The sequence below is a fragment of the Monodon monoceros genome, unplaced genomic scaffold (genome assembly GCF_005190385.1).
Source record: "Monodon monoceros isolate NGI ecotype Baffin Bay Population unplaced genomic scaffold, NGI_Narwhal_1 Super_Scaffold_13, whole genome shotgun sequence".
Classification (NCBI taxonomy): Eukaryota; Metazoa; Chordata; class Mammalia; order Artiodactyla; family Monodontidae; genus Monodon; species Monodon monoceros.
Genome location: NW_021703769.1, coordinates 39560858 through 39573209, shown reverse-complemented (window position 1 = coordinate 39573209; position 12352 = coordinate 39560858). Strand labels below are relative to the sequence as shown.

The 12352-nt window shown below is 39.0% G+C and overlaps 1 protein-coding gene across 2 annotated transcripts in view; it reads left to right on the top strand.

Annotated features, from left to right (window-relative positions):
- The window catches only part of SEL1L2 (SEL1L2 adaptor subunit of ERAD E3 ligase), a 116427-nt gene that overhangs the window by 81552 nt on the left and 22523 nt on the right, over positions 1 to 12352 (top strand). For both annotated transcript variants that reach the window (XM_029219290.1, XM_029219289.1), the window contains exons 6-12: positions 1024 to 1077; positions 1493 to 1552; positions 1638 to 1719; positions 3130 to 3284; positions 3926 to 3982; positions 11032 to 11100; positions 11961 to 12038. In XM_029219290.1, coding sequence (XP_029075123.1) covers positions 1024 to 1077; positions 1493 to 1552; positions 1638 to 1719; positions 3130 to 3284; positions 3926 to 3982; positions 11032 to 11100; positions 11961 to 12038 — 555 coding nt within the window. The remainder of the gene's footprint in view (positions 1 to 1023; positions 1078 to 1492; positions 1553 to 1637; positions 1720 to 3129; positions 3285 to 3925; positions 3983 to 11031; positions 11101 to 11960; positions 12039 to 12352) is intronic.

Below are 12352 nucleotides of genomic sequence, written 5' to 3'. Positions count from 1 at the left end.
CTCTTCAAAAGTCAGAATTCCCACTCTGTTTTTCTCTTTCCTTCCCAAGGGAGAAGCCATGAGGTGGACTGTTTCTCCTGATTGTGCCGAGTTGTGCTGGCTGCCATCTGCAGTATGCTATAAGTTCTCTGATGCTGCAACAATCCCATGAGCTCTTTTGTTCTCAGAAGCCCCCTGGGGAATCGAAAGTATGCTGGTTCCCCATTAGCACCCTGTATCAGGCAAGACAGAAATCAGTCCCTCAGGCAATCCCACCAAAAGCTGGAATACTGGACCTAAGTTCCACTCTCCTCTTTCCCTCCCAAGGGAGAAGCTCCAAATTGGACACACCAAGCTGTGCTGGCCTGGGGGAGGAGTGATTGCAGATTAAATAACCTTAAAAACCTGCAATAAGATTGCAGATTAAATAATGGCTTTTCTAACCTATTTTAATTGCCTGTTCTTTGCTGTGAGCTTGACTGGGTAACTACGATTTCTTAACTGGCTTCTGAAATTCTCATAAAGGCTTTTTGGACTGTGTATTTTGGCTACATTGGAGAAACAAGGCTTGGGGCTTCCTATTCCACCATCTTGCTCTGTGTTCAGACTTTCACTTTTTATTCAATATAATTCTTCTTGTTTGAACTTTTTATATCCATCACATTTTATTTTTAAAATATGTAAAAAAGTATTCAAATTAAAATTTAAAAGTATTGGAGAAAAAAGTCTTTTCATTGCCAAGAAAGGTAAACACATAGAGAGCTTTGGTTTATACTATTTTATTACTATAATTATTCTAAAATTCAGTAAGTATTAGCTTATTTTCACATATATTATACAAAACTTCCACTATTGTAACCTTTTCCAAATTTTTCTTGTTGCCTTAGCAAAAGTGTAATAAGGCAATTTGCTATGGTATAAGAAATAAGTTAACAATATAAATAATTATAGAGCAGACATTTAAAATACCCCTTACTAATGTAGGTAAGAATAGCTGTAAAATAAATGGATTTGTTGAGTTTTTCTTTTTCTTTTGGGCTTTAGGCATTAGGATTTTTGTCTTCTTGTGGAATAGGAATGGAATACAATCAAGCTAAGGTAAGGTCATTTTATTTTTTTCTGGAACAAAAATGATTTTTTAAAGGGACACTGAATAGAGAGTCTACTCTTTAAGTGAAGGGCTCACTCTAGTGTGGTGGTTAAGAGCACAGCTCAATAGTTAGAGAAGTTTAGGGTCCTAATGCCATTTGTTTCTTAATGTTCCATATTATCAAGTTTCAGATAATATCTACTCCATAGGGGTTTTGTGATGTTTAAATGAAATATCATGTACAATCCCCTTTTCACAGACTCCAGAGCTCAATAAGCCCCCAGTGAATGGCAGCCATCTTTACAGAGAAAGAGAATGAAATTTGTAATTTATTTTGGAGTAGCTCAAGGTTAGGAATAAAAAGGCAATGATTGGGTTTGAGTTTCAAATTTAAATGTCGAATAACCTTTTTTTAAACTTTAGGCACTGATATATTACACCTTTGGAAGTGCTGGAGGAAGCATGATATCCCAGATGATTTTGGTTTGTAATTAAATATTCTTGGGCCCAAATAGGTGTGTTATAAATATAGCATTGTCAAAATATTAAGAATTTATATGTGTTTTAGGGTTACAGATATTTGTCAGGAATCAGTGTTCTACAGAATTGCGAAGTTGCCCTAAGTCATTACAAGAAAGTGGCAGATTATAGTGAGTAATCCACATAATTTATTTTAAGATAAAGAGATTTGCCAAGCAATTAAAAAAACAAATCAATACTAGTTGAAATATTTATGAAAGTATTTAAAGACTGTGCTTTAACATCGGGTATAATACAATTCTTTTAATACAATGTAGAGTTTCTGATTTCTTAATAGTTACTTTTCCAAAAGTTTTAAATGATTGTACTCATCTTTTATTTTTGTTAGTTCATGTCTCCAAACAATTCTATTTTACTTGATCTTGTGATCTTCTTTCCTTAAACTGAGAATTTTAATATAACATGAATAAATATTAAGCAGTTTCTGTAATTCTAACATTTAGAATATGGGATGACTTGTTAAAAATTCCTGAAGAAATGGATGTAAGGTACATACCTTGGCAATCTCTATTGTTGCACTTGAGAACAATTCAAGTAACCATTATTCTATTACCCTATCCTTTGTCTACAAAAAACAGTGCACGAGGTTAATATATATTCCTAGAATCATTTTCAAAGTTGCATGTAATATTTCCTCATGCAACATCACTGAACCAGACTACATAATAGAGTTTTAAATAAAAATCTTCCAAGAAGTGAATAGGGTAAAGTCCATGGTTAATTTCTATGATCAGAATAACATCTGAATTTACATCTTTGACATTATTAGGATCTGAGAAAAGAAAGAAAAAAAATTACTTTTGGGGCTTCCCTGGTGGCGTAGTGGTTGAGAGTCCGCCTGCTGATGCAGGGGACACGGGTTTGTGCCGCGGTCTGGGAAGATCCCACATGCCGCGGAGCGGCTGGGCCCGTGAGCCATGGCCGCTGAGCCTGCGCGTCCGGAGCCTGTGTTCCGCAACGGGAGAGGCCACAACAGTGAGAGGCCCGTGTACCGCAAAAAAAAAAAAAAAAAAATTACTTTTGAATTAAAGATGTTATATATATCAAGATGTTTTTGTATGCTTAATGAAACTGGAATTACCAGATATATTTCAAATTGTGTATTTTGTTAGGTTTACTCAACCATATTTGAAATTTATTTTCAGACTATCCATAGGAAATAATTAAGAAGCAGTTCTTACTCTTGTATTGTAGTTTCAATATACCCAGTAAAAGTCAGTGATAGAAGGAGTTGGTTGCCTTCTTCTGAAATCTGTCTTCTTTCCTGAGCCTGCTTGGCTAGGGTCTTACATATATTGATACAATATTTGTATAGGCAGCAAAAAATAAGTAGTGTCTTGTACTTTTCTGAGAACCAAATAAGCAAAATTCTATCTCCTAAGGATATTACTTTTCTGTTAGTAGACCAGATCTCTGCACAATTTGAAGAGAATAGGCCTAATAGTTTTTTTCTGTAAGCTGACTGCTGTCTCTTACAGTCTGTGTATTCTGGCTACTTTCTGGTTTGTTTCTATTCACAGTTGCTGACAAATTGGAAAAAAGTGAAGGTGTTCCAGTGGAAAAAGTGAGACTAACTGAAAGACCTGAAAATCTGAGTTCTAACAGTGAGATTTTGGACTGGGACATATACCAATACTATAAATTTTTGGCTGAAAGAGGAGATGTTCAGATACAAGTAATGTATACAGATGAGCTTGAATTTTTAGAACATGCAAATTACAAAGGGCTTAGTTCTCTCTGAGTCCTAGAAGGGTTAATAATGCTCCATCTTGAATGGGAAAGGGAAGAGAACCCCCTCTTTGTTCTACTCCTTTTTTGTCTGTATCTTTCAGTTCTTTATAGCCTATGGGAGAGCCAGTTGCAATAGTAATGGCATTGTTTTTTGCATTTACTCCTAAAAAAATTATTACAAAAAAAAACTAGATTGTAATTATAGAAAAAAAGTACCATCCAATGTTGGTTTTAATATGAATGAACTCTTACCAGGATCCAGAAATACCCTGTTCTTGGAAATGGGAATGGAAATAGGACAGCATTTGTGTGACCTTTGAGAACCAAGAGTTAAGGCCACTAGGTTTACGTGCCCAGGTGTTGCTGTACATCACCAGGCCAGCTTTCTGGCCTTGAGGAAGCCATATGACCAACATCAACCCAATAAAATACAGAATTGGGAACGGTTTTCTGCTTTTTTTTTAAGACATGCCAATTGTAGCAAACTGGATCAATATACTGCATTAAAATCAAGTAATTTTTTTTCTTTTCTTTATTGAAATGAATACTACTACTAAAATAATTGTCAAAACTCATCATTTCTAGGTATCTCTTGGACAGTTACATCTAATTGGGAGGAAGGGCCTAGATCAGGATTACTATGTAAGTCAATCTCAAGCTTCAGTCACGTGGGGTGGGAAGGATAATGGTGAGAGAGGTTGGCGGGGCCATGAAAGGTGAGAGGGTGGGTGGAAGAGTTGCTGGGGAAAGCCCACTGCTGCTTCCTTGGTCAGATCTGCTTCCCAGTTTTTGAGGAAGAACAAAGTTCACTAGAGAAAGCACTTTTCCTACCTGCCTCCAAGTACAAAGGGGTAGAGGCCTGTGAAGGAGTAGCTGGGGCTGGGGAGTTTCCATGGTCCCACTGAACCCTCTCTCTTCCCACCCAAACTCACTGTTGAACTGGGGTTAGGTGAGGAGGATACACCCATTCCCAAAGGCCAGCTGTGGAAAGTCTACCTGGGAGTTAACACCTCAACCCCACTTGGCTAGATTAGAGGACAGACTGCTACCAATATAATTAGGTATATTATTAATCATCTTTATACATTTGCAAAGCTCCTTTCAGTCACTTTGCTTAATCTTACCTGATCCCAGTGAGGTTAGAAGATTAATTAACAATCCACATTTATGGTGGAGAAAAAAGCAAATAAACTTGACCTACAGAGGATACTCCTCAGTAAGATGCCAAAGACGTTGGATGAGATCTTGGCGTAATCCTGATTGTGGTTTCAAGGCCCTAGAGCCCCACAGATCTGGGGAACTAACTGGGATTCTTTTAAAAGATGATTTTGCAGCCCTTGTCATTTTATACAAGCCATGTGCTCACTGTCTCAAAGGAACACACACTCTATTTCAACATAGTCCCAATGGCTAAGCAATAGAAATAACTACTTTGTATGGCAGTTACATAAAAGACTGATTTGTTATTACTTTCTGCTTCACTTTATATTTTATTTTATGAATGTACCTTTGGTACTATAGTTTGTGTTTTATATGAGGTACTATACTCATTAGGTAAATGTCAAAGTTCATTTTATAAGATGTGATAAAATAGGTAGCAATTGAAATAAGCATATGCATCCCAAGACAGCTCAACTGAAGGTCTTCAGATTTTTTAAAATCTTCACAATAACTAAGGTTTTAGCTTCTTAGATGAGAAGTTCTGGATTCACACGATTCCAACATCAGATTTCAGCCTGCAATGGGTTTCTCCTGTAAACTATAAGATGCATAACTGAGAATTCCCCATTTTCCATAAAGACAAAATTTGATTGTGAAGGTGCCCAAACCATGCCTATATGGAATGCCCACTAAGCTTTGCAGAGTACATAAGATCCCACAAAGCTCAGCATTGGGCTGGCCAAAAAGTTCATTCGGGTTTTTCTGTATGATGGTATGGAAAAACCCGAACGAATTTTATGGCCAACCCAATACTTCCAGTCAGCTCTAGCCACCATGAACACCAGATGGGAGCTGTAGCTGCCTCTAGGTGAGAATGAGGTGCAATCCCAAGGCTGGCAATAGAAGAGTCTGGTGCTGTAGTGGCAACAGCTAGGCAGTTGGGTATCACCCAGGAGCCCAGTCAGGCTCTACTGTGGGCTCATTCACATTCATTATCTCTGTTTTACAGATGAGAAGCTGAGGCTGGAGAGATGAAGTAAATTGTTTCAAATCTCACAGCTAGGTAGTAAGATTGTTAAGGAGTAAAATTTGAACTCAGGATTTCCACATTCAAAGCCTGTGCTCTTTTCATTAAACTTTGCTTACTCTTGACCTGGGCAAAAAGAAAACACAAATTAAAAAAATGCAGCCATTGAAATCTAGTTTCCTCATTTGAAAAGCAAGAAGAAGGAATGATATAATCACTCAGGTTTCTCCAAATTCTCTGGTGGTATGTTGGGCTCCAATCTTCCCATCTAGACATCTAAAAAGGCTGGTTTAATTCCAGAACCATCCCAGTAGTTGGGCAAGCACAAGCTGGTCCTTCCTGCTTTCCTCAGTCTAATAAATCTGAGGTTGCATGGAGGACTCCAGTCAAGGTATCAAGACTGATTGGCTTATATATCAGTTAGCTTAGCCTGCCATCATAAACCCCATTCCCAAAGTTAGGTGGCTTAAAACAACAACCATTTATTTAATTCATGATTTTGGCAGGTCAGTAGTTGTGGCTGGGCTCAGCTGAGTAATTCTTCTGGTCTGGGCCAGGCTCAACTAATCTTGGCTGGGCTTACTCACACATGTATAGTTAGCTAGAGTTTTGGCCAGGGCTGGCCCATTTATGATGGCCTCATCTGTGACAGCTGAGATGACTGGGTCTCTCTTCATGCTCTCATCCTCCAGCCAGTTGGCCCAAGCTTTTCACATGGCAGTCAAAGGTTCTACAAATACAATAGCAAAAGTCTCTTGAGGCCTAGGGTTGGAACTGCCGAAATCACTTCTGCCATATTCTTTTGGCCAAAGTAAGTTATGAGGCCTGCCAGCGTTGAAGGAGTAGGAAAAAGAATTTCTCCTTTTAATAGGCAGAACTGCAAAGTATTGTGGCCGTTTTTGCAACTTGCCACAGCTTAGCTGCATCAAAATCAACTTGGAAGAGCATGGAGATGCAGAGGGGAGAGAGAAGATAAAACGATAAAGACAATTTCTGAAAGGCTGTTGCTGCAGCTCTTCCCATGTCTAGCTTCTCATCCTTCAAGTCTTACTGCATCAGAGAGGGCTTTCTTGATCAACTCTGCTTTTTTTTTTGCGGTACGTGGGCCTCTCACTGTTGTGGCCTCTCCCGTTGTGGAGCACAGGCTCCGGACACACAGGCTCAGTGGCCATGGCTCACAGGCCTAGCTGCTCCGCGGCATGTGGGATCTTCCTGGACCGGGGCACGAACCCATGTCCCCTGCATCGGCAGGTGGGCTCTCAACCACTGTGCCACCAGGGAAGCCCAACTCTACTTTTTTATCACTTATCCTATCATGCTGTGTTTATTTTTCTCTAGCCCCTCTCACTCCTTGTACTATACTGATCTTGACTTGTTTGCTGTCTCCCCACGATGGAATGTAAATTCTTATCTATCTTACTCATTACTGTGTGTCTTGTACTCAGATTAGTACCTTGTACATATTAGGTACTTAGTAAATATTTACTGAATAAATGAGTAAATGAGTGAATGAATGAATGACAGCATCCTAAGAATTAGACATTTTCCCCAGCCTAAGAACCACCACTTGAATCAGTATGCTAATGTTATAGTCCACCAAAGAAAATTAGTAGTGTAAGGCTCTTTATAAATATAAGTGATGCCCAGTACTGCCCAGCAAATTAAACATCAGAATACCTGGAAATGACTAGCTTGCCTTTTTTCCCCCTCCTCATTGTTTGATTGAATTAATTTCTCTTATGAGTTGTCACCACAGGCAACATTTTCACCTTCCCCTCCCCACTACCAAATTCTTAATTATTGAAAAGTATTGTATATGCAATTCTTGATTACATTGTCTTGAATTTGTACACATATATTTTAATGTCATTTGCATTTCTAAATATATACAGGCTCAGAATTAATTGGATTAGGAAAGCTGGGTGTTTTGGTGCATATTATTAAAGTGGATAATGCATAATTAAATTAAACCTAGTGGAAGAATAATATCAAGTATGTAAAGGCAACAGCTTTGTCCACCCTGCCACCTATTAAAAAGAACAGAGCTAATACTATCCCCTTTAAGAGTGGCTTATAGAACCTGTGATAAAAGAAGATTCACAAATGTTTTTAGAACAATACATTTTCTTGGCGTTTCATTCTAAAGGAAATATTATAAACTGATTAAACTAGGGACTTTCTTAGAACCAACAAAAAAATCATGTCCATTTTTATTTTAAAAAGAGATGTGCATTCAAATAATGAAACTTCACTTAGCATAATGCCTGAGACATATTATAGTTCATCCTATCTAAGACACCATCAATTATAAGATACATTATGTCTACTGAGGAAGAGAAAACACTCCCAATATAAATTATATGATGCCATTGATAGTAAGAAATGTCCTGATTAAAATGGGAGACGAGTTGGGCGCTGTACGTCTTAGAATCAGTAAAATATGATGGTGGGTGCTCAGTAAATATTTGAAGAATGGATGGATGGATGGATCGTGTCTTAGTCTGTTTGAGCTGTTATAACAAAAATACCACAGACTGGGTGGCTTATAAACAATGAAAGTTTATTTCTCACTGTTTTGGAGGCTGGAAGTCTGACCTCAGGGTACCAGCATGATTGGGTGAGGGCCCTCTTGCAATGCAGGCTTCTCCTTGTATCCTCACATAACAGAAGGGGCAGGCTAGCTCTCTGGGGCCTCTTTCAAGGGCACTAATCCCATTCATGAGGGCTCTGCCAGTCACCTCTTAAAGACCCCACTTCCTAATACAATTACCTTGGGCATTGGGTTTTCAACATATGAATTTGGGGGGAACACAAATATGCAGACCATAGCAGATGGATAGATGAATGGATGGATGGATGGATGGATGGATGGATACTTGACTCTTTGAGAGCAAGAACTCAGGTTTGCCCATGCATAGCCATCAAAGTAGCTTGCATGGTTCTTTCACATAGTGTTTAATAAATGTTTATGCAATTGAAACAATAGCATTGAAGGCAGGTTAATGTAAAGATAAAGAAAAGAGAGCTGAGATGCCAAGTAAGCCAGGAAAGAGGAAGGGGAAATGAGAGAGAGCCTCAATTCCTTTGGTCTTTACAAGATCATTATACTGAAGGATGGGGAAAACTCCAGGATTCTTATTTGCTTCTAGGGAATAGATGATTCTCTTTTAACAGTTCAAATCTAGAGTCCCAGAATGTAACTTTTCCCCCAGAGCTCTCTATTGCCAAATATTTGAGCCCAAATTCTGAAACTGGACTTTGAAAATGATTTCATAGAATCATAATGCTAGAGCTGGAAGGGACCATAAAAATTAAAATCCAGTCCCCTTGTTTTAGAGATTGACAAATTTATCTTTTCATTCAGTCATTTATTCTTTCATTCCAGAAATATTTTCTGAGTGCCTAACATACAGTAGACACTGTGCTAAGATACAGAGAATTCAACACTGGGGGAGACAAAAAATTAAGCAGACAGGTCAATGGATGCATGCCATGATAGGGAAGGACAGGGTTCCCAAAAGCACAGAGGAAGAGAACATGAATGAATAATCCAAAGCCTGGAGCAAATTTGTACTATGACTTGCACAAATTATAGTTACTGACGGATATATTCGGGTCTTGGCTCAGTAGAGATATTCATAAGAAATACGATTATTTCTTATACTGATGTGTTCTGATAAATGTGATCGGTAAATCATACGTTTAGTCATACCTTTGATTTATTTACCAATATGTAATTGGTAAATCATACATTGCTACAATTTTCTCCTATCCAGTTGACACCTACGTTATTCCAGACATTTTAGACAGCATTTGTTTCAAGACTACTTCATGCTCATAAATCTCCAATGGCTTCTATTTTTTACCAAATAAAATGAAAGTCCTTAGCCTGGTATTCAAGACTGTTTATAATACGGCCCCATCACATTTTTGCTAGTCCTAGCTTTTGGATGTTCTACTTCAGGTGTACCGAAGTAACTACTATTTCCTGGACACACCTTGGACACTCCCATCTCCATTCTTTGTTCATGTTATTCCCTCAGCCTATGATGCCTTCTGCACAGTGAATCCTTTATCTTTTGTATGACCTTTATCATTTAAGCCCTCCTTCTTTAAACCACGAAGGCAGAGTGCCAAGGACATGGGAATTGGATTCAGGCTGCTGGCGGGTTGCCAGTACCAACTGCATGAATCTGAGTGTGACTAAATGGGCGCAGATATTAATAATACCTTCCTTACAGTGCTGTTGTGAAAACTGAGTAAGGAAAAGCTTGTAAAACACTTAACATAGAGCTGCATACAATTTCTATTATTCTAAACCCATCTAATTCTTTTCAGTGTCCCTTTTAGGTCACCTATCACTTATTGTCTTACTGCTATTTACATCTACTCCTTTTTCTCAACAGTATTGTTTGGGAGCAAATGTAGGGATAGGGTTTTTTGCTCATCTATGAATCACCTATAATACCTGCCATACTACCATATGTATGGCAGGTTTCAACCAAGTTCTTGAAAGGATAAGTGAAGAATAGAAGAGGTGGATGGATGAATGGATGCATGATGTGATGAGGTCCGGGATGGTAGCGTTTGTATTTACTTTATGTCCACAAGGCAGACCGACTTTAGTAACAAGTGTGTGGTTCTCAAATAAGTTGGCAATCTTTCTAGAGCAAATTTATGTATAAAAGAACTACCTGCATTTCTTCCTTGAACATTCTCTTCTCTTTGGGAAGGAGTGGATCCTTGCACATCAATCTAGTCAAGGCTTTTTAAAGAGAGAAGAGTTGTGTCCTAATAAGACACTTTGGCGAGTGTCTTCATTTCTCATTCCTGGGGCTTCTTTCTTTTATTTCTCCATGTGGTCTCTGAGGAGAACTGATGGAAGGTCACGATGAGGCCTAAGGAATGAGGCAGCAAGAGACAGGTCAGCTCCCATGGGTTCTAGACTGAGCATTTCATTTAACATTATGACCCAGAGAGAATCAAAGGCTTTGCTGGCCCCCTTCAGTTTGATTTAGAAAGAATTGGTCTGAAGTTCACCTCTGCAGAAAGGCCTGGGCTCAGCAGGCAGCCAGCTGTGTCTAGTCTTACTTCCTCTGCCTCATAAACATTAGGATGCTGTATATCCAATTCTGCCAATTACACAAACTGTCTTATGCAATAAGTACATACTGACAACATACAAGTGTACTTTTTTAAAATAATGGAGTATTTAGTTCTGCAGCTGGGATTTATCTGTCCTCCACAAAGCCACATGCCTATCATGCCTTTCCAAATGTGAGAAACAAGCCCTAACATTCTAAAATTATATATATGAAATATATATATTTATCTCCCACTCTTCAGGTTTGTGATTGAAATAGCACTTGGAGTAGTGCTTTAAACAAAGTGGGCATTTCATAGATCGTTTTTAATGCATGTTGAATGAAATAAAATTTAGTTCAAAAGCTATTTTGTATGATATGTTCATTACTGTCAATAATGTTGTTCCTTTTCTCTCCAGAAAGCATTATACTACTTCTTAAAGGCAGCAAAAGCTGGGAATGCAAATGCCATGGCATTTATAGGAAAGGTACAAGCTTCATCTTTACCAATATTTTTCATTTCTTAAAACCTAATACTACCAGCTAATTGAACCCAGTGTAGGGTGACAGGGCTGCACACCTCCTTCATGGAAGCAGCTAAGCGGGGCATTCGGCTACAAGCTGAGAGTAGCATTCTTGAGGTGACAGTTTGGGAAGAAGCCCCATACAATAGTGGTCTTTAGCCAGGGCACCAAAAGCTGTCTTGAAAGTGAATGTGGCCCAGGGATCCTGGCTGAGTGTAGCTCAGAGCCCCTCTGTTGAGCCCTTGGCGGGTAACAGGAGATCTGGGCTAGATTGGGACAGGCCTCGACCCATCGAGGTACCTCCTTCCTCCATCCCTGGAATGAGAACCAGCTCCAGACTGACCGAAACCCAGCTCCTCCCTGACTGATGGGAGGAGCTGTTGTGGAGTGTCCCTCTGGAGAGGCATCTTCTTCTCTCCTTCAAAGACCACTCACACTCCTGTGTGCTGTCCTTGGCTCCCCGCAGCCAGTCTGCATCAGTAACCATGGGGACAAGTGCCCTGCTTCCAGAGGGCTACATACAGTAAATTTAGATGCAAGGAAACATGAAAAAACACACATAGGATCCTTTTTTTTTTGCCCTTGGGCAAGGGCACTCCAGAATGTATGTAATAGATTGTATCCTTAGTTTTTCCATTTATAAAAATTGAGGTGAAATTCAAATAACATAAAATTAACCATTTTAAAGTGTACACTTCAGTGGCCTTTACTACATTCACAATGTTGTACAACCATCACCTCTATGTAGTTCTCAAAGATTTTCATCACCCTCAAATTCCTTAGTTTTTACATCTTTTCATTTATTTTATTTTATTTTATTGTAGATGTATTTAGAAGGGAATGTTGCAGCACCACAAAATAATGCTACCGCTTTCAAATACTTTTCTATGGCAGCTAATAAGGTATGTATTCAGCCCATTTCTGTAAAAAATACTTGCCTTTTATTACATGCAGACTGGTGCTGAAGAGTTAAGTCCAAAGCCCCATGCCAGACTAATGGGCCTGGGAGGCGTTTAGGGTCCCGGGGAAGAAAAATATCGTTGACAATGAAATTTGGGGTGGGAGTAGGCAGAGACACGTCTCACCTTCTTGGTAAATGGAAAATGGCAGTGCCTTGTGCTGTCCTAGCTGGAGGCCAGACAGAAGCTCAGCTCTCCCCTCCACCATGCAGTAGATGAGGCCATCTAGCTCAGGAAACAGGAAACAAAAATGAGGA